The 27,735-nt window shown below is 40.6% G+C and overlaps 1 protein-coding gene across 1 annotated transcript in view; it reads right to left on the bottom strand.

The window, feature by feature from the left end:
- SMYD2 (SET and MYND domain containing 2) overlaps nucleotides 1-27,113 on the bottom strand; it is a 35,466-nt gene extending 8,353 nt beyond the window's left edge. The window contains exons 1-7 of the mRNA XM_087717784.1: nucleotides 26,804-27,113; nucleotides 20,510-20,573; nucleotides 13,720-13,830; nucleotides 11,597-11,657; nucleotides 8,062-8,186; nucleotides 7,168-7,235; nucleotides 4,794-4,896 (exon numbers count right to left, since the gene is read on the bottom strand). Of these exons, the coding sequence (XP_087573910.1) occupies nucleotides 4,794-4,896; nucleotides 7,168-7,235; nucleotides 8,062-8,186; nucleotides 11,597-11,657; nucleotides 13,720-13,830; nucleotides 20,510-20,573; nucleotides 26,804-26,985 (714 nt within the window). The 5' untranslated portion in view covers nucleotides 26,986-27,113. The remainder of the gene's footprint in view (nucleotides 1-4,793; nucleotides 4,897-7,167; nucleotides 7,236-8,061; nucleotides 8,187-11,596; nucleotides 11,658-13,719; nucleotides 13,831-20,509; nucleotides 20,574-26,803) is intronic.
- Nucleotides 27,114-27,735: the final 622 nt, after the last annotated feature.

Here is a 27,735-nt window from a genome sequence, read left to right as displayed (position 1 = left end):
TACTTTGGGGCACTGCATTATAGAAGGATCAAATCAAATGACTACTAAAAGCTATCTCTGGACAAATACAGCCAAACAAATAAAAATTGCACATCTTAATTTAGCCTTTGTTTTTTTTTCTTTTTAGTTTCTTCCATATATAAAATAGGATGTCAAAGTCTTTTGCTTATATCTATTATAGTCAGCTATAAAGTACCTGTATTTTTTTCTAAAAGTTTTGTAATAAAAAATACATTCGCATATAAGAAAAAAAGAAAATTAAAATGATCTTAGTCCCATTTTGAATCTCTTATCTAAAATAAAACAGGATAAAACCAAGAAGGAAAGGCAAATATCTAACTGTTCCACCACGGATGCAAATTGTTCATTCTGCCTGCTCTTCTATGTGTCCTTCACTTTCTCACAGCATGCCTAAGGCAATGATGTTAGTTAACAGTTGCTTGTTTTTATTCTACAGTGAGTGTATTTCAATGGCTTTTTCCAGGCACAAAATATGAAAGCCAATTTAAACATGCGTACTCCCCTTCCCCAGACTCTGGGATTTTTTTGACAGCTTTCTCATGCAATAATCACATTGAACCAGAAGATGGAGGCATAGGCCATACCACCAAAGATTAATGAGTTAAGAGTTTAACTCTACTTAAGAATCTTTTCCAGAAGTTTAATTAATATTCTCTCCATTTGACCTGTTAAAACTTTTCCTCTACAGCCTTTTTGTCTCCAAAACAGATTTAAGGCAGGCATCCAAAGATATCAGGGTCTTCCTGAATAACCCCATAGTAGTCAGGAATGCAGTGAAGAGGTTCTAGCACCATTGCCATGGCAAACTCAAATGAGGATGATTATGCAGGAAGTGAGAAGTTACATTCCAAAAATACTTCTTCACTATGAGAAGGTGTCTATTTGTCTATGTATCTTGTTATTTTTCTGTTCTTTACATTTAGGTGCTTGAATTAGCAAGTAAAACTTAGTCCAAATTTTTGCAGCAATATAATTCTGAAGGCATGCAGAGTGCTGGAGAGCAACTCCATGCCCATTTACCATAATCGCATATTCTTTGCTAATGAATCCAGCAACTCCACAATATCTTCTTTTGGTTAAACTGCACTTAGCCAAAATGGCCCACTCTTAGCAGTGGCTATTCAATCATATTGAAGATTGGAGACAAAAAGTACAGTTTTTTAAATTTAAGATTCAGGGAGAGAAGTGGGAGAAAAGAAGTGGGATTACCACCTTAGGCAGCACACTGAAAATAACTACAGTCAATCAAATCTCTAAAGATAAAGATGGAACTACATCTACCTGGAGGGAAGAATGCAGTGGGGTACCCCGGGTTTCTGGCTTATGCCCAGTATTCTTAGCATAAACAATTTAGATAAGATGATAGAAGGGGAACTCATCAAATTTGCAGCAAGCTGGAGAGAACACTCAACACTTGAGAAGATCCGCAAGGATCTTGACAGACTTGAACACTGAGCCCTATCCAACAAAATGCAGTTCAGTGACAAGCAAACTAAGAGTTAACATTTAGACAAGAAAAACCAAATGCAGAGATATAGAATAGGTGGTTTTCCAGAGGAATTTTGCAGGATTAGCCAGGATTGGGTATTGTGATGTCCAATTGGCCTCGAGACAGAGTTAATTTGAAGCCACGCCTCTGTGCTCCTTGCTTCTGGTTCCCAGTTTCAACTCTGTCTGGCCGAAGAAAGAAAGGTTGCTTTTGGTTCCTGATTCTTCCAAAAACAATCCAGTGCCATCCTGCAAATTCCTTCTCCCTGCTTTCTTCCCCTTGCCTCCATCTGATACCTGGAAGCCTCCCCTTGGTGTGACTCGCTCCTGGCCACCGGATTTAAAAGTTGCTTCTTGGGGCTTTAGAGGCAGGACGCCATTATGGTAGCCATTTGGGAGCCTCAATTCCTGCAGGTTGCATGGGCTGGGACAGAGGCTTATGAAGCCTCATTTTCATCCCTGCCTTCCTGGGTGGCCATCCTTTCTACAGTGGCGGCAGTGGCAAGGCCCTGCAAGCGCAGATCGACACCAGGAGGCCTGGAGCGGCATGGCTTGCAAAAGGGGCAGCAAAGGTCTAGCAGAGGCTGATTTTGTCTCGTGGAGGGTGTGAGTGATTGGGGGAAGCTGTTTTTTGGTCGCTGCTGTTTCTGGTGAGCTGAGCCTGGTGGGGTCCTGACCTGATGCCATGGCAGAGGAGAGGCCAGATTCCCCCCCATTGTCCCCTGGGGAGGGGACCTCCAGTGGGACCCAAGTGAGGCCCACAGCCTCTGTGAGACTGCGAAAAACTGCAGCAGCTGGGAAATCCTCCAAGGCCTTGTAGAAGGATGAGGAAGGGAGGCACAGGGCCCTGAAAAAGCAGGTATTCAGGGCTGAATGGAGGGGTAGGCCTAGTTCTCCCTTGAGGTCTAGATCGCCCATTAGATCCAGGTCTAGGTTTCCTCACAGGTGGGATTCCCCAGTGTATCTCAGGGACATTTCACCCCCCCCCACTCTCCATGGTGGAACAGGGCCCCTATCTAAGGGATCTTTTTCAGTGCAGGGGGACCAGGGGGGATAGTCCTATCAGGCCATCATTGGCTCCACAGTCTGAAGGCTGTGCACAAGAGGAAGAGGAGGATTCCTTCGTTAGAGAAATGGAGCAGCTTCCAGCAAGCATTCAGAGGTTTATCTCCTCTGCAATTTCACATGGAATTTCTGCTGGGTTACAGAAGGGGTCTGTGCGACCCGCAATGGTGGCAAAGGCCCCTGGGGGCAGGGTGCCACTGCTCAGGCCAGGCTGAGGCCTTCCCCCTATTGTGGAGCTTTGCAGGGTGGCTACATGGGCGTCCCCGTCTCCCTTTATCAGGCACTACAGGTTAGACACGTTCGTATCGGCTGACGTGGCGTTTGGTCATAGGGTGTTACAACAGGTGGTAGCGCATGAGGGACCCAGGACCAATAGTGCCCCCACCTGAGGGACGTTAACTTGGGTATGTCCCAATCCTGGCTAATCCTGCAAAATTCCTCCGGAAAATGACAGTTGGTCTTACCTGAACTGTTGTTTTAGGAGGTTTTGCAGGATTAGCCAGGTTCCCGCCCTAGCATTGGTCATGGGGTTGGGGGAGTTCAGGGGGTAGGGTGTGTTCCCTTATGACTTGTTTTCAGATGTTTTGCAGTGGTCTTGACTCGTTGAAACTGGGAACCAGAAGCAAGGAGCACAGAGGTGTGGCTTCAAATTAACTGTCTCGAGAGCCAATTGGACATCACAATACCCAATCCTGGATAATCCTGCAAAACCTCCTAAAACAACAGTTCAGGTAAGACCAACTGTCATTTACCAGTAGTAATAGTAGGAGTCTAAGTATCAGCCAGCAGCGTGCTGTAGCTGCCAAAAAGCCAATGCAGTTCTAGGTTGCATCAACAGAGGGATAATATCAAGATAATGTGAAGTGTTAATACCATTATATACTACACTGGTAAGACCACACTTGGAATATTGTGTCCAGTTTTGGTCAGTGTGATACAAAAAAAGTTGAGACTCTAGAAAGACTGCAGAGAAGAGCAACAAATATGATAGGGAGCTTGAGGCTAAAACATATGATGAGCAGTTCTAGGAACTGGGTATCACTAGTCTAATGAAGAGAAGGACTAGGAATGACATGATAGCAGTCTTCCAATATCTAAGGGGTGGTCACAGAGAAGAGGGGACGTCAATTTATTCTCCAAAGCACCTCAAGGCACAATAAAAAGTAACAGATGGAAACTTATTAAGGAGAGATCCAACCTAGAACCAAGGAGATATTTCCTATTTAATCAATGGGAACTCTTGCTTCCAGAAGTTGTGGGTGCTCCATCACTGGAGATTTTTAAGAAGACATTGAATAGCCATTTGTCCAAAATGGTATAGGGCCATGATAGAAAACCTATGGCACCTATGGACCAGTCCTCAGCTGATTTTCAGCCTTCCAAACTTCCAGCTGGCCCATTTTTCACCCTCCCCAGGCTTCCAGAAAACCTACGGAGCCTGGGGAGGATGAAAAATGGGCCCAATGGGCCAACCAGAAGTTCGTTTCCAAACTTCCGGATGGCCCATTGGTCCTGTTTTTCACTCTCCCAGGCTCCGGAGACTATCTTAAAGCCTGGGAAGGGCAAAAATGGCATCCCCCGGCCCCCTGAGGCCCTCTGGAAGGCGGAAACAGATTTTTTCTGAACTTCCGGTTGGCCCTCTGGGTCTGTTTTTCGCCATCCACAAGCTCTGGAGAGTGAAAGCCTGGGGGGGAACGAAAATCGGGCCGAATGGGCCAACCAGAAATTAAGAAACGATCCATTTCCGCCTTCTGAGGGGGGGTGTTTTTACCCTCCCCAGGCTTCAGGAAAGCCTCTGTAGCCTGGGGAGGGTGAAAACTCCCCCCCCCACATGGGAGGCACGCACGCATGCATGGGGGGAGGGGCGTACACATGCGCAGGTGGGTGAGGTACATTCCATTGTGGGTCTGGACATGAGCAATTTTGTCACCCCTTTACAAAAAGGTTAGCTATCACTAGTATAGAGTCTCCAGCTTAGGCAAGGAGTTGGATTAGAAGAACCTCAAGGTCCCTTCCAGCTCTATTATTCTCTTTTTTGTAGTCACTTACCTTTTAGCTGTATTTTAAAACTAGAAACCAGGTTAAGTGAATGAGATACCATAAACTTGATACTATTTATTTGAGCAATACTGCATGAATAAACCATTTGGCCTTTTCCTATGCAACATATTCGTTATACATTCTATATAAACACATAAAAGTTGCATATGTTCAGTTACCTCATCTCCTGCTTCAATCTCTTGAACTGCTCTGACTTCAGCCACTGTCCCTTTATAGGTAACAATCACATTGGGGCAACAACTGTGGTTCATAAGTGCCACACTGAGAAAAACAAGAGGTTTTTTTTTTTTAAAGAAACAAGCAATACTCCAATTTATGCAAAGGTGTGAGATATATTTCTAAGGCTGGAAAAGGTTAGCACAATGTGAAATGGACATAACAATTTGCTTAATTTTTAAAATATGTTGCCATTGCCAGTGATTGTTTCAGAAAGTGACGTTTGCATACAATGTAGTTAAATGAATTAAAATCACAAGTTATTTTAAAGAAACACAGTTCATTCAGTGTGTGTTAACTTTCTCACTGAAGCCACTGTACTAAAGCAATTTCACTGTGCCTGGTTTGGGTTGGTTGGTGAATTTTCAACTTTTCTATAAAGTAGTCTTTGGCTTGAAACAGTTCATTTATTGACCATTCAAAGTTACAACGACACTGAAAAAAGCGACTTATGACCATTTTTCAGTTACAACCTTTGAAACATCCCCAAGTTCATGTGATCAAAATTCAGATGCTTGACAACTGGTTCATTCCTATGCCTGTTGTTGTGTCCCAAGGTCATGTTATCATCACCTTTCGCAACCTTCTGACAAGCAGAGTCAATGGGGAAGCCAGGTTCACTTAGCAACTGTGTTACTAACTATATCAACTCCAGTAATTCTCTTAACAACTGTGGCAAGAAAGGTGGTAAAATGAGGCAAAACTCACTTAACAAAATTCACTTGGCAACAGAAATTTTGGGCTCAATGGTGGTCGTAAATCATCCAAGAGTTAATATATTACAGAAATGATTATTTTGTAGCAACACATTGTCTTGCTGAATATCAATTGAAATCATAATGGAATCGATCATAGTTGAGCCACATGTCCCATATTCCAACTCCCAAAGGATAATGTTCATTTTACTGTTTCAAGACATGAAGATCAATGCCATATTGATGTGCATGATCACCTTCAAGGGCCCTTTTGCCAAGTCATTAATTTGTAGTCTCCCTCATGGTCTATGTCCTGCTCTTCCTTCCTCCAAATTGCTAAACTTGAAAACAGGCAGTCATGTGACCACATTTTGGCACCTGGCAATCAGTTCACTTTTATGACCGATTGCAGCATCCTGTGGTCAGACAACCATGATTTGCTATGGGTTGTTTTTTTTGCAGGTTTCCAGTGGTTTTGGCCAGTTTCCAGCAAAAGACACCCATTCAGAATGGGTTCACTTAATGACTGTGCCATTCACTTAACAATTGCATAACTACTGCATGGCTTCTGCAAAAAATATCAAAAAAGTCAGGACCAATCATCTAGGTGCCTTGACTTACAACCCGACTTACAACTCATTGGTCACATTTCCAGTCCCAATTCTACATCCCAAGCACCAACAGATAATTCAAGACTATCTAGTCTATACCTCAACACTATATAAGCTAAGCAAATAAAAGAGGAGGCACATTCCATTTTCCCCATGGGTCAGTTGGCCAACTGGACCTCTTATTTCTCTGTTTCTTTTTGACATTTCAGCATCTTCCTTTTCTATGGGATTCATATACACGTTCCATATGTATCAACTTAATTATCTCCCAACCATATAAATATTAAAAAGCTGTCAACAGCCATAGTGTAGGGTAAAATCACCTATCTTAATTTACAATGGGACTCATGAATCTAATACCTTAAAGCCTTCTTAATAATGGTGAGGATTTTAACTAGAGAAGCCAGAGACCTTGGCGAATTCCTCTGCATGCAAAATTTATGTTTGCCTTTGAAGTGTTTGATGCTTCTTTTGCATCGATTCACAAGACTCAGTTCTCAGAGGTCCAAAGAAATCAAATGTTATGTCTTTAACATTACAGCTTTCTCTCTACAAAGGTAGGCTACTACCATAAAAGATTGTAATACACATATGAGACCATTGAATCTATTATGGTTTATATCAGGTTTTTGTAAATTGAGTCTCTCTGAGTTGTTCTGATTCCCAACTTTTGACTATTCTCCCAAGCAAATGTCTCTGGAGGAGCTATTGCCAGTGGAAGTAGACAATAGTAAGTTAGAGAAGTTATTTATTTTACTCTGCCTAACCTAACCTAATGTAAGTTCTTCTGTTTAGTAGTCATTCCTAATGTAGAAAGAGAGATGCTACCTAGAAAATCTGCTTCTTGGGTTGAACATGGAGCAGTTGAGAATAGTGTCTGACGTACAAGTTGGAATAAGGACTACTGGCTCAAGTCTGTAAACAAGCTAGAGATTTTTTTAACATTTATTATTGGAAATAACATTAATACATTGTGGAAAAGAATACAGTATTATTTCTCAAATGCTTACTCGGGAAATATTGCTGATCCCAAGTGTGAAAGTTCTTCATCTTCAATTGTGAAGCCATTGCAGTTAACCTGAGAGAAGGGGGAAGACAGAAGCACTCAGATCTTAGAAATAAAAAAAAATCCATTGGCTTACCGCTCTGCATGGTAGTTGACCCCATTCATCTGTACCATGCTGATTAATCTGATTATAACACTGCTTATTCTTAATTAAGTCTTGCTGTTGAACTACCAGGATTACATAAGGGAGCTTATGTAAAGTTTATTTATAATCTAATTTTGCCTGAAAAATTAGAACTGCATAGCCTAGTTGGGGCAAACCAAACCACACAAATACCATAAAAGATGGAAGGCTGGGAGGGATTTTTAAAAAATCTCATTCATTCATTCATTCATTCATTCATTCATTCATTCATTCATTCATTCATAATGTTTAAATAAAAAAATAGAACCTGAAATGATAACAGTCCAGAAAAATATGAAAGTAAATTATTCCTACTTTAAATTGCTTAACAAATAATAAAAGTATATTTTATTTTATTTTTAGAAAAGAAATTCAACCTTAAAGCAACTCATCATTTAAACATGTTGCATTTTATCTGAAAATTCCCAAGCAGAATTCCTTGGAACATAATGTGTGAATCTGATGTGGTTTTGATATTAACATGCTTTCAAAAGAAGGGATTTGAAAGTTAATATGCCCATGTTTTTTTTTAAAAAAATACAATACAAGAGGAAGCAATCTGTAAAAAAAATATCTTTACAGTATTGAAGAATCAGTGCAGCCACAGTCCATGCTGGAGGACTGCCAAGAAACAATTTCAGAAATTACAACACAGTTTTGTACCTCCTGCGCTATTTGAGGTCCATAACCCCCTTTTATCTTCAACCACCTTACCTGTCCAAAAAGTACCACCAGAGCTTCATTGTCAGGGTATTCCATGTGCTTCGAATAAAAGTGATGAAGAGCAGAGATATCAGTTTGAATCAGCTCCTTCTTTTCATTGTCAAGCTTATCAAGATCTATGACAGAAAGGACATTTTTTAACACCATAATGATCACTTGTTGTCAGCAGTAAACTCAGGCTCAAGATATTATACAATCTATGGAAAGAACATCTACCGTTCTTTTACTGCAATAGACAATGTTACTCCAATCTTTCCCTTGTCCAGGATGTGTGAACATGAGTAATTCTCAGCAAAAATGTTAATAACAGGACATTTTAACTCTGTATGTGAGTATGTGTACTTTTGAACCAGTCGTAACTCCTTGTGAATGCCTAGCCAATTTTTTTGGGCAAGATTTCAGAAAGGTTTGCAGCTGCATTTCTTCCTTTGGATAAGAGAGTGTGATTGACGCAAAATGACCCAACTGGCTTTGCCCCTAAAATGGGATTGGAACGCACAATCTCTAACCTGGTAACTTAATCAAACTGGCCCTCAACCTTCAATCTTGGACCAAAAAAATTAACAACCAAAATTTTTGCTAATCCTGTAATAAAATTAATTCTCTTTGTTTTAAATCGACACCAATGTTATGATATCCGAAGTGAATAATCCTGTTTCACTAAAGCAAGAAGATTCAAAAGGAAAACAGATTTTTAACATTGCTCGGATTTTAAAATTTAGGACTTGAAAGTGATTGAAAATCACATGTCAAAAATGTCTTCAATCATGCAAAAAATTACATGCCTAATAATCTGTTGTGCTGTTTTTTCAAATTGCGATTAAAGAAGAAAGCATCTTGAGAGGCATCATCTGAAAAGACAACTATTAAAGTAGTTCTAAAATTCTAACTGAGTAAAGGTAGAAGTAAAAATATTTCATTTTGAACAATTACTTGTTAAGCCAAGCTTATGTTATAATATGCTTGAGAAACATTTAAAGTATTTGCATTGTACCCTTTTTCCATAGGGACACCTTTATTTAACACAAATTGCAAGTGCTTCAACTGAGTGAAGGTCTAACTGACCCCTCCCCCCCAAAAAATGAATCTGGTCTGCATTCATAACCTTCACTGTCCGAGGAGCTTCCCTTGAACCCCTAAGTGGAACTTTTTAATTCTCTAGATCAGGCAACAGTTTTATTAATTGATTGAAGTGCAACTCTCCCTTCTTGCTTTGTCCTCTTTTACAATTGCATTATTTCTATGTCTGCCATGGGGCAATGTGGAGGGCGGTGTTTTCTCTCTGTGTCTCTCACATACACATACAGATATACCATGCAAGGTACCATTTGATACTGACAAGCACTTTAGCACAGACTTGAGCATTGCCAGAGTTTTAAGTATTCATTAGTAAGCTTGTGATAGTTCCAACTCTGTGTTAATGCTTTTTTATTTATTATTTCAATTTATATACCTACACATTTCAGATTCTTGACTTTGGTTGGCTTATAAATTAAAAAGTACAACAGAATGAAATGCAATCTTGAAAAATGTAAAAAGCCCATGAAACCATCTAAAAGGCTAAGTAACAGAATCCATAGGTCTAAAAAACCTAATCTACAATCAATACAATTACTGTACAGGCTCTACTGCATCTCCAGATCCCCAAGCATGGTGGCACAGACACAACTCGTCTCTCCATTTGATCTGTTCTACTTGACCAAGTTCTCTTGCAGGAGTCCCAGGTGATAGACTTCAAAGCATTCCCCTTCTGTTGGACCTAATGGGATGGGTAGATGTAATTGGTGGGAGGGGTTATTCCTCAAATAACCCAGTCCTGTGCCTTGAAGATTACATGGCATCACCAGCATCTTGAATCACATTCGGAAGAGTTCAAGAAGAAATTGGTCAGACAATTAGAACTAGCGGAAAGCTGGAGATTTTGCCTTTGACAAGTATAGCATAGTGTGTTAATTTCTAGGTTCTTGTTGCTTGACAATAAACACACCCTATTTTCTTTGTTTCATGATTTTGTCCATGGTATGTTATTGATCATGTCCACACGCACTTGACCAGGCTTTGCAAACCTATAATAAATTGTGTGGAGACTGAAGTACTATGAAAAATAAATTCATCTTGTCTTGCAAGGCAAAGCGATAAGGCAGATGATCATGAAAGCCGTAAATAGGAGAAATACATTCAGAAGTTCCCTTATTGGTTTTTCTCTGACAATACTACCACCACATACATAAAGAGTTAATCGCAGTAATTTCCTTAGTTTACTTTAGGGATATTCGGAAAGTGGAAATCATGAAGGACATGTCAGAGTTGAATGGCAATGATATATAACAAATACTAGTGGACCTTACAATTAGCCTCCGAGCAGAGATGGGTGTCACGTAATGTAACAACCGGTTCGCCCAGCACCGAAAATGTGAGTCTGCGAGCGCGCATGCGCAGAGTTTCAAATACACAGTGATATAGGAGAGGATAGCATCGGTGTGGGTGGGCTGGCCCACCTGCTAATCACAACTACTGGTTTGCCTGAACCAGTCCAAATCGGCACAGCCCACAACTGCCTCCGAGACATATCAAAAATCTGTACCATCTCTAATTTTATGACTTGTAGCAACAAAACTGGCTGTTTAAAATTTTACAACAGTAATAGCTACAAAAGTTACCCTTGGCCAGGAATATTGTTTGACAAATAGAAATGACATAATTATTATCTGGAATTTTAATTATCTTTCCCAAAGTTATAACATCTGGGAGAATAATCTGGGAAGGTAGGTCAGGGGAGGGGGTTACTCTGCACCTCATTGGCTCTGTTCAAACCATCCCAGCAAGTCATAGTTTAAGTACAGTTTGTTTAAAAAGCCACAACTGGTTTGGGCTCACTCTAAACAATGGTTAATAATCCAAAATGGATGCATTTGTATTTAACACTATGCCAAAATCAAGGAGATCAACAATGCAGTTTTGCTTATTGGGTTACTTTAACTATTGCATTAGATCCAGATATCCAACTGTAGATGAGAGTCAGGAGAAAAAGACTTTCCTTTTATACTTTCTCCCATTAGCCTACAGAGATGCACATGACTATCCTCAAAGGGGACAAGAGGGAACCCAGTCACACAAAAGCTAAAACTTGTGCCATTTTTCATGTGTACTGTCATTTTGGATTTTCATAGTTTGTTGTGGATAACCACCAAGTGAAAAGGGGGAAGACGATAGAAAATAGGCAGCAGTTCATATTCATCTGCTCCATATTCAGAAGATGCTTCTGCCATTATTTCAAATCTCTCATTTTTCTCACAATGCCCCAGTCCAGGCAGCAGGCCTGGAGGGAACTTCTTGCAAAGAAGGCAAGAAGAGGATGACCAGAATTCAGTTATTCCCTGCTCCTCACTTCTGTCTACACCCAATCCATAACAGATACAAAGTGAGTATATATGTAGAAAAATTAGTAAAGCCTTTTGCCCCCCCCCCCCCCCCCAAAAAAAAGCCTTTTGAAAATCAACATACTGTTTGCTTTATTTTTACTTACGGGATTCAAAGTCTTTTATAGAAAGGAGTTTCTCTGACTCAGTCCTTTCCAGGTGTGTTTTCTGGTAATGGTGCAAAAAAAGGAGGGAGAGAAAATGACTTGTTGAAAAACCTCCAAAGTATTTCTTCAGGTATTTGCAATTGTCACTTGCAACAATCATCCTGTAAAGACTGCAGAGGAGGGGGTGAACAGCTTTTCAGGTTTACCTGTCACAACCTCTTACAATATATAAACCATCAAAAGATATAGAGCTCATGCTGGAATTTGCACGCATACATATAGAATGAGTGATTGAAAAAATGCTCCCTTGTTTTAGTTGCAAATTTGGGGGAAAACCAGCTAAGAATAGCGAGCAGTCAGACGGCTTTGAGGAAAGTGAATAATCTCAATGTTGACAAGAGTTCAAAAGCAACACTCCAGCATTGGCCTAAGGCCACTCCTTTGTAATCTTGGCCATTAAATGTGAGTTTGCAGGTGGCCCAACAGCTGAGGTTTAGAGACTTTAGTTTGCATATTTAGTTTTTATATTCCATGTAGGGCCCCCTTCCTTTCCCTGCAAGCTATAAAAGCCCAAATTTATTCCAATGACTTTTCATCATGAAACATCTAATTTTGCTTGTGGGTCACCAGTAGACTATGCTTTAATTTGAAAAAGGGAAAGGGAGAAAGAGAAAAGAAAGAAGCAGAGAAGGAGGGAATCTGTCAGATTACCCTGCCATTAGGCCTTCAGTATCTTTTCTCTATACTCTACCTTGATTGTTCTTGTCAGATTAGCAATTCTTGGACATATAGATTTTCTTCAAAGGCCATCGTTTATGGAATTTAATTTTTCTTTTAATGGCAAAGACAGGCACGCTGGAGAAGTGCAAGAGCAGTACAATATAGTCACTTAGAAACGTGCAAGCAAGCAAATTCTCCCTGTGAACAAATTCTGAGGCATGCTTCTCACCAATCCAAGAATTATATAGGAAAGACTGTCAAGGTATTTTGATGCCAGTGGGGTTATTTCTATTCTCTGTGCTCTCTCTTACCTCTCTTCTACTCAGCTGCTATCCTTGCATTGTAAAATAAGCTAAGATATACCCATTCATGCAGTTATCTTGAAAACAAGGAAGACGGTATCTTATTCAAGGCATATTTTGATATAATACTTTTTTCACATTGGATTACATTTTTTTCTGAACTGTTTGCTTTTGAGGAAATTTCAGTGGGCTAAAGCCAAAGTGGGTCACCACATCCATTAATCCTAAAACAAATTAAGCATGTACTGGCTAATTTAGGCCCCATTGATGTCACAATATTCCAATTGTTTCATCTTTGTTAAGCCACCCTGATTCAGGATGTGAATCATCAATGGATATATAACGTGTCTGAACTATAAAAACAAGGAAAATCTCCAAGTTATATAAAATATGACCGATGGAGCAGTGAAAATCACCTAGCAAATAGTATAAAGGACTCTAGGGATTTTCCCCCCTCTTCTTCTTCTCTTTCCAAATATAAATCAGATCTTCTAGAATTAAACTCGTACATCTGCTAGACTATTATTTTTAGTGAGCTAATCAGACTGAGCTTCAGATCTATCTTTTATTCTATTTTCTCAAATCTTCTCTATGTTCTGTTTTAAAACCAAGCTATGATTTTTCATCTGGCAATGACAGGTTATCACAAAGGTCATTTCAAAGACCTCTACTTTCCTAGTGAAAATAGTTACCTTTACCTTGCGGAACAATAACTCGTGTATTTTAAGTGATGCAAAAATAACATCAGCTTCCAAACAACTAGATTTGTAGAGAAATTGACTACAGCAGGCTCAAAATTTCAACTGCATGACTAAAGCAGGTACGCTCAAACCCAGATTCATGTTTTATGGAATCCTGTAAGGGGGAGAGCAATAGGAGGCAGCTTGGCAGATAGGAAAGACAGAGATTATTTCAAGATGCAACATTTTTAAATATTCTTAAGTAATGTATTATTCAGAGGTTCAGCAAAGAAAGATCAATAGTTATAGGCAAAAAGTTAGGAAATAAATTTTGCAGAGATCTGTTATTGACAGACTTATTTTCTTCTTTCCTATCCATCTAGACAAAGCAAGGCAAAACAAATATTTCAGATCAGCTCACCTGCTTGGCAAGAATCCTTGCTGTGAGTCTGACTGTCTCAGAGGGATTCCAGTTCTGTCCAAATATGCACATGGCAGAACACTCCAATTTGTGCAATGGCCAATCTTGCTTCTGAAGAATTAAACATACAATTGGAAAATGCATGAAATTTGTTTTCCAATGAAAAGATAGCACTGGGGGGGGGAATTAAACTTGAAGGTAAAGATATCCTCTTTTCTGACATAAATCCATATGTATCAGTAAGATTTGTAATACTTAAAAGAACATAGAGCCTATCTGCAATACGATAATTGAAAGAACTCTAGGTTAGAGTGTGAAATGTCATTAACTGTTGCCTACTTCTTCCATTGCCATGAATAGAAACCATATTATGATCACCATTGCTGGTTCTATGAAATGATTGTGTTTGCTACAAATTACACAACAAAGAACTGAAGTAAATCTTGGATGATCTCTTAAAATCCTATTCTCCAGAAACGATTTCCCAGTGATCTCCACTTATATTTGCCAAAGAAGTAATCATCAGAGATTAAGGCTTTAAAAAAAAACCCGCTATTTGAAGCTGCTGAATATTTGTATGTGAGATACATGTGAGAGAAAACACTGTTGAGGAGTTGCTGACTTTTATGAGGTAGAAAATAATCTTCAAACAATTAATCAACAGTCTTATTTTACTAGCACACATAGACATAGAAAATGCCCAGTTAAGACAGATGCAAAATTGACAATGCCAATATGTCCTTCCAACATCCCCTTCTGACCCCTTTATTCTTTAAGCATAGTTAATTAAATTTTTTCCTCAGGCTGAATCCAACTGAGTTATATGAACTAGTAAGGTGGTTAAAGGGACAAGATATAGATGAATTGTGCAAAACAAGATAAAAGGCAGGAACATTGCAGGAATATGGGAGCAGTGTCTGCATAATATCTGGCACGGAAGCATTCTGACAGAGATCTTTTTAGTGATCACAGCAGGATCACATTTAACATTCTTTTCCACCATTCCTCTAAGCCATTTGATTGATAGCAGGCAGCGTTGTTCTAGCCAACTCTCTAATGCTGTAACGATACTCCAGATTCAAGAGGGGGAAAAAACAGGGCAGCCAATATTTCTCTCTGATTTAAGGATTACAATCAGAAAACTTCTGGAAAGGACATCTGCCTTTTAAAAATGGAAAGGATAACATGAATTGTCTCTGCTGGGGTGTTCAGAATGACTCCCATCTGCTAAGGATGTACTGAACAGAACTTTATGGAAAGTTATCTCTCTCTCTCTCTCTCTCACACACACACACACACACACTCACAAAATCAAGTTCTCCAAAGCTAAAATGTGGCTACCTCGATATCTCCTTTCGAAGTCCCCTATGGGTTTTAGATTACTCAGAGGCATGAAGACCAAAGGAAAAGTCACCGAAACCTAAAATAAATAATACATAAAAAGTAGAGGAGAGAATTAAAAAAAAAAACAACCTCTGATTGTGAACATCACCAATCTAGATCATACTAATGTTAGAGTCAAAGTTGGAAGTGGTGATTGAAGGCAGGCAAGGGCCTGGAAGGGAAGAACCAAAGTAAATTCGAACCCAAAAGAGATGGGTTGTTGTTTAATTATTGAGGTCCAATAATATGAACAGTGGGAGAAATAATAATGCATATAGATGAGATGAGCTTTAGAATTTATTTATTTTTTCACTTTTTTGGGACCATCCATCTTCCTCAGAGAGTGACTTTGGGCACTGTGTAATAAAATGTTGAAATCTAAAAACAGTATATAAAAGTTAAAGATTTAGAAGGAGGCAAAGATGATGAAGCGCAGTTAAATTTAATTAAAAGGTGAAGGGGGGCTTTCAGGACACTAGCCACCTCCTCTGGGCTCTCCATGCAAGGTGGCAGAGCCATATTTTGTCTCCTTTTTGGGAGGCCAGCAGCGTTGGGCCTGTATCACCTCTGGAGGAAGTAGATTCCAAAGGGTGGGAACAGTGGCAAGGAAGACTCTCTTTCTGGATCTGCCATTTGGAGTTCTTTCACTGACAGGATCTGCAAAATACTTTCCCTGCCTGACTAGGTGGAATGGACTGATGTATTGGGACAAAAACAAGAATTCTTACTTTCAGTACTGTTAATCAGTTTCTGAACTGGAAACATAACAGAGAGAAATAAATCTAAAATTCTTTGACTTGAAACATATTACAACTAATAAGACTTGGCAAATTATCTGGACTTGATTGGGAACTGGTTATTTTGGAAAGCTGTTAAAAGACCAGCTATCTTAAATTATATACTATAATACAATGAAAATCATTGTGGAACCGCATAAGTTATACAAATTCCCATGTCCAAAAAGTAATGTTTCTTGATATTTATATTTCTTTTTTTGTTTAAACAAGTACTCAAGGCAGCTAGTAAAAAGAAAAAAGAAAAGACAGAATGTATATCATAGTTAATGTTAAATTTAACTGATAGCTTTAAATTAAAATCCTGGTGAAAGAAGCACTTTTAAACATATTTTTCTATCTTCTAGTAAGGAATGTAGTCCATATCTTAAAAGCAATGCATACAGCCTGAGGTGCTAATTACTATTCTTGGAGCAAAGCTTGCAACGGCCTAGACTAGAGTTATCATCTCCACACTCAAGTCAACAGCACAATCTGAACAAGATGAAAATATGACTTTAATTTAAGATAGCGGTATATAAACTAGAGATGCAGGTGCAAACCAATTTAATTTGGGAGCCTTTCCCTTTGAATTGCAAGGGACAAGACCCGTGACATCATATCATCACCAGGTTTGGCAGGATTGAACTCCTAGGCTCAATTTCTTCTATTTCTACAACTGGGGATAAAATGGGTGCTAATCCTAAAAATAGGGAGGGGAGGAAATACCCATTCTATGGTGCTTTTTTTAAAAAAAGGAGTTAATAGATACCTGCTCTGTTTCAACGAAGACTCAGATACAAGGAAAGTACAATGTTTTGCTTCATAATTATTCACTGTGCTGATAACCATTAAACATAAATTAGTTGACTCCAAGCCATAACTTCATAAACTACTTTCTTTAACCCTGATATAGCTCTTATTCATCTTATAGCCTAGCATATTTCTGAGTTCAGAATATAGACAATCAAGATTTTTGAAACTGTAGTAAATAAAGCTATGCAATGTCCATTATATGTGTAGAAAGTCCATCATAAAATTATTATATGATTGCACATCTTAAGGATTCATATATTAATCTGCCTTCAACTTTTAAGTGTCCAAAAATCCTGGTGGAAGAATCTTCCTTCTTGGATGACCGTTTAAAGGCTTGTTTTATGGTGAGAGCCAGAATGTTAAACCAGAAGCAAATCATCCACATTACTATTGAAAATTCAGCCAGATTTCCTAGAGGTGCTTAATTTATTCAGAATAATTACAAGCTGAGAAGGGAATCCAAATAGCAATACATATACAAAAAGTAATCTAATGAAAAGTCATAGGAGGAATAGATGATACACAATTTTTTCCCTTTCCCCCCATCCCCTCCCATACATCCCATAAAACATGGATGGGAAGATGAACAAACCAACAGTAGCTCAAAATGGACCACAATGTATATTTATGACTATTCAGAACAAGAACTCTACAAACCCTAAAGCATCTGAATAACCCCCCTCAAAATGAAATTAGGAATAAAGGCATGTATTTATACAAACAACAGAAATAGACACCCCCTACAAATAAGGGAAAGTAGCATTTTCAGTATGTTCAAAAAAAGTAGGGTTGTTGTTTGTTTCAAATGAATTATCAGATTTATAGAGAGTCCTGGCCTGACCAGGACAATAATGGCTTCAGATGGGTTTTCCTCCAGGAAAAAAGGAATTTCAGCAAAACAGCAGATTCCCCAGAAGTATTTAATTTACTTCTGCCTTTGATCGTGGTGGGCTGGCAGTAGCACTAAAAGGGATCAGGCCACAATAACACCACATGGTGGGGACACTGTCAGAGAGTGTTCTGGTATAGAGCATTAAAGCTGGGAGTGTAATTAATCTACGGTGTTCAAACAAACCAGAAGGCATGGCTATTCAGGATTTATGAAGTGGATTGGTTTTAAATGACTCATAAGTCCAGTTGAAAGAAGGACTACTCCAGTTGAAAGAATAATAGCAGTAGACTTATATACCGCTTCATAGGCCTTTCAGGCCTCTCTAAGCAGTTTACAGAGAGTCAGCATATTGCCCCCAACAATCTGGGTCCTCATTTTACCCACCTCGGAAGGATGGAAGGCTGAGTCAACCCTGAGCCGGTGAGATTTGAACCGCTGACCTGCTGATCTAGCAGTAGCCTGCAGTGCTGCATTTAACCACTGCGCCACCTTGGCTAGAAGAAGGACTACTCAAATTTAGAAGAGAACTTGAAATAATTTTTTATTTCAGATGATTTCAAATATAAAATGTTATTTCATTTCCAAACACTGCTAGTACACTATTCATTGTGAAACTATATTCATCTCCCCATATTACAAAGTTGTTAAGAATAATATGCCTGTAACTCTTTCATGACCCTTCATCCAATCATATAAAAACATATAAAAACAACTCTCTCTGTGTGTGGTGTATCAGCATAACTCTGGAATGCCTCGAGAAATTTCAATCAAACTTGGTACACAAATGACTTACTCTCTGGAGAAAAATATTGTGGGGGTAACATACCCCTAACACCTCTCAGGATGGGGGGTGTTCTATTAAGATACAGCCTGTTGTGCCTTAAATGGCTTCTACTGTACTGCCATAAAAGGTCTTCCACTGTACAGCTATCCTGCCTGACATTTTCAGTAAATGACAGTTTCATCAAACCAATACACAGAAACCTTCCAGGCAGTAAAATAAATAAGAAGCATGCAGATACACAAAAGTAAGTCAGCTTATCTGCAGTATTTAGAATCAGACAATATCCAAAAAGCATTACCTCAGTTTTGGTGATTTAACAACAGCAACACAAAAAAAATCAAAGTGTGAACAGCAATTCTAATGATAACAAATTCTTCTCTGTTTTTGTCAATTCTGAATAGTTCAGCTTGGTCTCAGTTCTAGATAGACTCAGAAAGAATCTATCAGAAAGAGGAGAGAAAGGGAAGATGGCCTTGGCCTAATTTTAAAAGCCTTTTGCAAACCATCTATTCAGACTCAAAAAAGAATGGCATCACTCTTCAATGACAGTCATATTAGATGGTGAAAAAAATGGAAGGTAGAAAAGAAAGTGTTAAAAAGAAGATTGACATTGTCTGGGAGTGTGATAACCAGAGGTAAGGCTATTTTGGTGGTGAATCTTTTGCCACAATACTGTCTCCTAATCTTCAGATAATAATAAAAAAATTGCATATTTGTCCAAGCATTTGCAATCATTCTTGTCCCCACTATCTTTAAATTTTAATTTATTTTAGCTTCTCCAAATAGTTTAATTTATCTCTTAAACTATTATTAAATTCTATTAGACTATCATCATCATCATCATCATCATCATCATCATCATCATCATCATCATCATCATCATCATTTTACTTTCTACCCTTAAATACTCTATTGTCAGTTTTGCTTCTGTGCATCATATCATTCTGGCCCAAAATGAAGAAAAGCAAAATTTGCTTCTGTGTCTTATTCTGTTAGCTCAAGAGGAGAAAAGATACATAGATTCTAATTCATTGATTAAAAGTAGCAATAAGGCATCTTAGTATAGGAATGACAATGATTACAAAAGTATCAATCTATATAGCAATCTTTCTAGGGTAAAACTGGCTATGATTATATAAATTTGCCTGATTCAATTCCATTTTCACATGATTCCTTATGATTTCTTAGATCGTACTTTCCTGACATATAATCATATGGCAATGTAAATTAATTCCAAACTGACTCCATAGATTAGTTCCAATCTGGAATATAAACAGAAATCTTCGAGGTGGCAGTGGAAATCAACATACAACAATTATGTAGGAATGCTCTAAACTGGAAAAAAAAACACTTTTAATTATGGTTAAAAACCTGTTTTGTGCACAAAAGCTTTATAAGTGGTAGTAAATATTCAAAATTAGCTTAATAGTACTTCCTCTGCCTATGTAATATAAGTATAAAACTACCAAACCAGGCACAGTTGGTTTGTAAACACACACTATTATTATTAGCAGCAATGAAGTACATTTGCAAACAGATTCTTCCACCCACTCACACACCACATACACACACAAACCAAAGCTAAATCTAGTCTTTATTTCTGATTGCTCAGATAGGCACAAGCTTCCTCATCGGCTTAGTGAAATAACGTTAAACCATCTGGTTCCCTAAAAGTAGGCAGAAGCTTTTGAAGCAATTAGGGCCATGTAGCAGTCAACTAATCTAATGGCTCAGCAGTCCTGTGATCCAGCACAGCTGATCCTCAGTGACTTGTTATGGTAGTGTTTTTCAATCTTGGCAACTTTTAATCTGGGTGGACTTCAACTCCCAGAATTCCCTCAGCCACCAAGGGAATTCTGGGAGTCGAAGTCCATGCAACTTAAAGTAGCCAAGGCTGAGAAATAATGCATTCTGGCAATTTCCAAATTCCTAGAATGGTTCAGGTCTTGACTTAGTTCCAACCAGACCCCCTGATCAATAACGTCCCCTTACTTCCCCCTGCAGCCTTTCTTTGTGCTACACTGAACTTTTCAATTCCTGTTTCTGTCTACAAAATACAGTACCTGGAAATTATTATCTGACATAAAGATGTTCAGAAACACAGCATTAAGAACAAACAGCCACATTTATTGGATTACTCACCTGGCATTCCACATTGCAGTAAAAAGCCTGCTTGCATTTTCCACACCGGGACAATCCTTCTTTCCTAAACAGAAGAAAGTATAAAATGGTCATACTTTCTTTATGACAATAGCATCCTTTAGTACTGCAGCATACAAAAAAAACAACAACAAAGAGTAAACCCTATAAGGACAAAGACAGATTCATAGTTACGTATAACGATCATTATCATTATAAAAAGTTGCCAAGATAAGCTTTATTCTCTAAAGGGTTGGCAGTTTTCAGCCCATGGGCATCGCTCTGCCAGCAGATATTTCTCTTGATGGTCATTAGGTTCACTGCTACTTGACATTTTTCTTAGATCCATTCTGTAAAAATACCATGGTCTTTTGTATGATTAAGCAGGTCACCAGCCCCCAAATTATGTCTACCTCTACTTCTACTTTTCCTTTTTATTTCTATTTACTTTTCAAGAATTGCTTTCTGCTCCTGTATTAATAGTATAAGATACAGAAATACAAAAGAAAATGGTACGAAAGATAGGACAGGGAAAGGGGGATGCAGAGGTGGTATTCAGCAGGTTCTGACCAGTTCTGGAGAACCGGTAGCAGAACGTTTGAGTTGTTTGGAGAACTGGTAAATACCACCTCTGACTGGCCCCACCCCATCTATTCTCTGCCTCCTGAGTCCCAGCTGATTAGGAGGGAATGTGGATTTTGCAGTAACCTTCCCCTGGAGTGGGGAGGGAATTGAGATTTTACAGTATCCTTATCCTGCCACGCCCACCATGCCACACCCATCAAGCCATGTCACGCCCACCATGTCACGCCCACAGAACCCATAGTAAAAAAATTTGAATCCCACCACTGAGGTAGGGGGAAGGGGAGGGACGGCTTTGACTTCTGATTTGCTTTGGTGCAGTAGAATAAAATAATAACATGGAACCTCAACTTTTTACTTTTACATAATAGTATAAACTAGCCATTTCTATAGCAACAAACCTATCTAATTGGTACAACCCCAAATTAAAGTTTCATTTTTTTCCCACCTCAAGCACAAAAATCAAAAGCAGCTTCCAAGTAGAAACAAAGTAGTTGTATTTTAGTTTTTCATCAAAGCAGTCAGTGTAGCCATCTCTGCTAACTCCATCAACTTCTGCATCCATTGTTGGAATCAACAATGATTCCATTTTTTGCATAAAGTAATCTTGCTGCCATCAACATATACAGCATCAACATTCCAGGGTTTTCCCCCCAAATCTTTTCCCATTAAACCCAAAAGAAAAGTTTATGGTTTTATCTTTATGTTTACTTTCTTTTCTATTTCTGTATCTTATACTATTAGTACATAAATACAAAATTAAGTTAATAACAATTGCTTTTTGTTCTTAACACTTAAGCATAACATTGCCAAATATTATGATTTTCCTCTATGATATCCAGTGCTGTTACTAAGCCGTGTTTCCATGATGATTCTTTGGACTTGAATAATGTACAGAAAATATGGGAAGCCATGAGATCTAGCAAAGCCAAGACAACTTTGCAAACCTAAGCTGGGCTACCATGTTCTTTTTAGAGAGAAGAGCTTTTCTCCTGGCAACCCTTCCAAACAAACCATACTTGTTCAGTTTTTTTCTAATTGTACTGTCATGAACATTTAAGGCCTGTAGAGTCTGAGATGTAACTCTTGCATTTTTTGCAATTTCTCTGAGTATTGCACAGTCTGACCTTGGGATGAATTTGCTGAGATGTCCAACTACTGGGAAGATTGGCAGCTGTCTTGAATGTTTTCCATTTGTGAATAATCTTCTTCACTGTAGAATGATGGACTTTAAATTGCTTGGAAACCATCTTATAACTTTGTCCAGATTGATGGGCAGCAACAATTACTTCTCTAAGATCTTTGCTGATGTCTTTACTCTTTGCCATTGTATTAACATTACATCACAATGCTGAAGACTAGCAAACACCTAAAACTTTGGCTCTTATAGTCACACCGGCTGATGATCAAGGGCACTTGATTAGCAATATCTGGCTGCTACTTAGCCTCTTTATACCTATGGAAGCAGTAAGGGTCTAGCAGTAAGTTTTTCACACATGACTTCTACATTTTGGCGTCATGCTCCTGTTAATTCATCTAAGCTACAAATGTTACAAGTTTTGTTTCACAATGAAACATCCTTTTATACATAAAAAAATAATTATAGCACAGAATAATTCATTGCTCAATAGTTCTGTAGGAGATGACCAAGCTGAGCCCGAGGGAGAGGTCAAACATAGCCTCAATCTTGAGTCCCTTCAAACCCCCAAGAGATCTAAGTCTAGTCCACCTTGAATTCCATTGACTCTTATCCACTGTCAATTTGCTTTGACTATTAGTAAATTCAGGTTCATGTCAAGCCCCAAGGCAATGTGGAAATCCAGGCTGCTCAAATGAATATAAAGGTAAGTTCCCTATAATAAATGCACCAAGTCTAGAACTAAATAAGTAGCAATGAAGGCCTGGGAAAAGTTATTCAGATGTTGTAACATGTTTATACAAAGATCAGAATCATGCATGCAATATTTTTTCCCCCTGCAGCTTCTGAATTTTGATGTTGGAGAAGTCTACTGAGACCCTTTGTGGTCAACTCTAAAACAAACAAATGAAACATAGAATAAATCCAGTGCAGAGTTCCCAAACCCATGGCATAAATGACCAGGCTTAACTTATATTTTGGACACATCATTCAATGGCTCAGTTTTCCTGAGATCACAATGTGTGTGGAAAGACGGAAAAAATATGACTGACAACAAAGTGCTTGGACTCTATTACAGTGGTGATCTGTAAACCAGAAACATTCCTAAAGGGTCCAATTGGGGATAGATCATCCTAGACCAGTGATGGGCAACCTTTTTGGCGTGGTGTGTCAAAAATCGGCAAAAAATCGAGCATAACTTGCATTGTGTGTCACTTCGACAAAAACATAATTTTGCGCAATTTATAGTTTAAACTACAAAAATGTATAATGGCGCTCACAGTTCCCGTTGGCACTCCACTGTTCCCTGCTGTGGTGCGGTCGTAACCGACAGTCCCAGGAGTAGAGTCTCTGTGCCGGCCTGACTGGAGAGAGGCGTGCACTGTTCCCGCGCTCCTCTCCTGCGGGTCCTCCCTTGCCGCGCTGATGACGTGTGTGCGCACGGCACGCACGCCTTACCAGCAGCCCCTGCGCTCAGAAAGGGGCGGTGGCGATACAGTAAGTGAGTGTGGGCGGGGGAGATCACACGTCCCCCCCCCCGTTCCTCCAGCACAGATTCTTTCATCCTCGGCGGCCGTGCAGGAGCCGAGGATGAATCGCATGAAATCCTGTGTGTGTCACCCCAAATGGCTACGCGTGTCAGCACTGACACGCGTGTCATAGGTTCACCATCACTGTCCTAGACCATGCCCCCAATGTTTTGGGCACCAGGAATTGGTTCCATGGAGAGAGGTTTTTACATGGACTGGAAGGGGCATATTTCATCTGCTGCCTGCATCCTGCCGATGGGGCTTCATTTGTTTGTGTAGTCCAGTTTCTGGCATACCACAGACTGGTGCCAAACCACCAACTGGGGGTTGAGGACCGCTATACTAGACAAGGTCTATTAATGCAGTTGCTAAAAGTTGACGCCAACTTGAGGTACCAAAATCAACTCAAACTATTCAAGCCATGCTTATTTGTTCTATTTGACAATGTGGACTGCCCTTTATGATATGGGCTGAAGGAAGAATACAAGAAACAGGCGGTCAATAAAATTATATCCTGGGTCTCATTTTAGGTCCACAATTCAGCTGTGGGACAAGAGAAATAACAGCAGAAGGTGAGACCATGTTCAGAACACCTGTGCCTCCCTCGCTGATCATGAACCTTAATCTTCACTGAGTGGATGATCAAACACGAGTCAGCAATGTGAGGCAACAGCCAAAAGGGCTAAAACAATCCTTGGTTGTTTGGTTTGGTTTGGTTTGGTTTATTGGATTTATATGGCGCCCTTCTCCCAAGGACTCAGGGCAGCGTACAACATTAAAAAAAAAACACATATTACAAAAGTTAAAAAAAATTAAATAGAATATCCCAAACAAACCCAATTAGGATTAACAATAACATTTTTTAAAAAAATGTTTTGATTAAAATTAACAATGATCAATAATTTATTTTGTTTTGTTCAGGCCAGGCTGGCTTGCTGGAAAAGCCAACTTTTTAGGGCACATCGGAAGGACCGGAGATCGGGAATTATACGAAGCTCCGGGGGCAGCTCATTCCAGAGGGAAGGCGCTCCCACAGAGAAGGCTCTCCCCCTGGGGGTCGCTAGCCGACACTGACGGCACCCTGAGGAAGCCAACTCTGTGAGATCGCACTGGACGGTGGGAGGCTACCGGTGGCAGTAGGTGGTCTCGCAGGTATCCTGGGCCTAAGCCACAAAGGCATCCACTCAAGATCACATGAAGTATTAGTACCTCTTTATAAAGCCTTGGCAAGACCACACCTGGAATATACTGCATCTAGTTTTGGTCAGCACATTACAATGCTATATTGAAACTTTGCAAAAAAAAATGCAAAGGAGTTGGGAACTAAAACATATGAAGAACAGTTGTATCTGTCCACCCTGTGCCAACTCAGTGAAGCGGTAGAAGTGCCTGGAGGCTGTTAGGGTCTGGATGGGAATGAACAAGCTTGCGCTCAATCCCGACAAGACTGAATGGCAAACTATTCCATCTCTCAGTCTGGGGGTGAAATTATATGCCCCTCAGAGAGGGTTCGCAATTTGGGAGTCCTCCTGGACCCACAGCTGACTTTAGATCACCATTTGTCTGCTGTGACCAGGGGGACCTTTGCCCAGGTTCGCCTGGTGCACCAATTGCGACCCTACCTGGACCGGGAGGCATTTCAGATAGTCACTCATGCCCTCGTCACCTCAAGACTGGATTACTGTAACGCGCTCTACATGGAGCTGCCCTTGAAAAGTGTTCGAAGACTTCAGCTAGTCCAGAATGCAGCTGCGCGAGCGATTGTGGGTGGACCCAGGTACACCCACATTACACCTATCCTCCACGAGCTGCACTGGCTACCCATTGGTCTCCAGACACGCTTCAAGGTGCTAGTCGTTACTTATAAAGCCTTGCATGGCATTGGACCTGAGAGACTGCCTCCTGCCAATTACCTCCCAAAGACCGATTCGATCTCACAGGCTTGGCCTTTTCCGGGTTCCATCGGCCAGCCAATGTTGGCTGGCAACCTCCCGGGGGAGAGCCTTCTCTGTTGCTGCGCCGGCCCTCTGGAATGAGCTCCCCGTGGAGATCCGGACCCTTACTACCCTCCCGGCCTTCTGTAAAGCTACTGGCTGTTCCGACAGGCTGGGGGCTGTTGAAATATCCAGCCCCACCTCAATTGTGAATGTTGTGCATTTTTAAATTCTTTGTATTGTCTTATTTATTTCCCTTTCCCTGTTTATTGTGAGCTGCCCAGAGTCCTTCGGGAGTGGGCAGCATACAAAACTAATAAACAACAAACAACAACAGTTGCAGGATTTGGGTTTGGTTAGTCTAGAGAAAAGAAGGACTGGGGGGGGGGGGATAGCAGTATTCCAGTATTTGAGAGGCTGCCACAAAGAGGAAGGAGTCAATTTATTTTCCCAAGCACCAGAGGGCAAGACAAGAAACAATGGATGGAAACTAATCAAGGAGAGAAGCAACCTGGAATTGAGGAGAAACCTCCTAACAGTGAGGAAAATTAACCAGTAGAACAGCTTGCCTTCAGCCATTGTGGGTGCGTCATTACTGGAGGTTTTTAAGAAGAGACTGGACAGTCGCTTGTCTGAAATGGTACAGGCTCTCCTGCTTAAGCAGGGGGCTACGCTAGAAGACCTCCAAGGCCTCTTCCAGCTCGATTCTGCTTCTCATTTCTATACACTCACACCCGTTGCGCAGTTTCTGCACGCGGAACAGCCAAACGATTGGCCTCAACGCAGGGCGGGCACCTGTTGAGCTGCTATCTGTCTGACAACCGCATTAAGCCCACGAGGTGAAGGAGGAAGCGGCTGCGCTTAGCTAACATCCGGGTTTAGGGAGGAGGAGGAGATTATTGTATTTTTAAAGCACGAGAGGCGCAAGTTCCACGAAGGCCTTTCCAACTCCCCCCACCCATCCTGCCCGCAACTCTCGGGAGCCACCCGGAAGCGAGGGACCATCGCATCGTGGTGGGACCCAGGGGGAGGGGGGGGCGGACACTCGTTCGGCCTCGGCCTAGTCTCCTTCCTCGCAGGGCGGCCGGCAGCCCGTCTTCCCTCTGCGTGGTACCTGGCAAAGCAGCATTCGCAATGGTTGCCCCTCTCGTTGACAGTCAGCACGCAAGTGAAGGCCGGGCAAGAGAAGAGCAGCTCCCCAATGACGAAACGGCGCAGTGCCCGCAGGCCCCGGCCCTTCCCGGGACTCTGGAACTTCTCCAGCCCTTCCATCTGGGAAGGGGCTGCCGCGCGCATGACTCCAGGGGCGCCGCTGCCTTCAAGCAACGCGGCTCCGGGATGGCGGCGCGTCTCTCGGGTCTATTAATGGAGCGCCCGCCACCCGCAGCGCCCGGTTCCAGCGAGTCAGCCACCGCGGCACATACATGGGCATGAACGGCAGCAGCTGCCGGCTCCCTGAAAAAAGTGCGCCGGAGCCCGCTGGGTCCTAGAGGCAATGAGTGCCGCTGAGATTGAGCACAACCAGCCCGCCTTTGGAAGGAAAAGTTTGGACGGCGCAATTGCAGGAGCCCGAGGCAGGGTTTGCTGCATCTCCCGAGCGCCTCCTTTGCTACCCCGCGGTTTGTTAAAGCCATGCACAAAGGCTGGGCTTTTGCACCAGTAAGTTGTGCGAAGACCAAATCGCTTCTAGTGACATCGCGCTGGGTGCCGGCTGCCTTGTTGGTCTAGGAGGTCTCTGGGCCTATCTCGAGTAGAAATAAAAACGGCGTTTTCAGTGAGGGTCGGTCTTTTCAGTACTAATCGGTTAGGTCTGATCCAGAATTTGAGGGGGGGGGGGCGACCCTCCACTAAAAATGGAGTAGTAGTAAAATATTATTCGTGTGATATTTATGGAAGTTTAAAAAGCATATAGCAAGTTTCTTTCAAAGAGGTTACAGTTGATGAAATGTAAGATATTATGGCCAGATAATTAATAGAGTTCACTTCAGTTTAATTATTGAAATTTAAACTAATATCCCTTCTAATTGAGAATGAGATGAGCAGTAT

Source organism: Thamnophis sirtalis, unplaced genomic scaffold (genome assembly GCF_051295495.1).
Source record: "Thamnophis sirtalis isolate CommonGarterSnake01/CBP01778 unplaced genomic scaffold, rThaSir2_p1.2 scaffold_6, whole genome shotgun sequence".
Classification (NCBI taxonomy): domain Eukaryota; kingdom Metazoa; phylum Chordata; class Lepidosauria; order Squamata; family Natricidae; genus Thamnophis; species Thamnophis sirtalis.
Note: the sequence above shows the minus strand (reverse complement) of the source record. Positions and strands in the feature narration are given on the sequence as shown.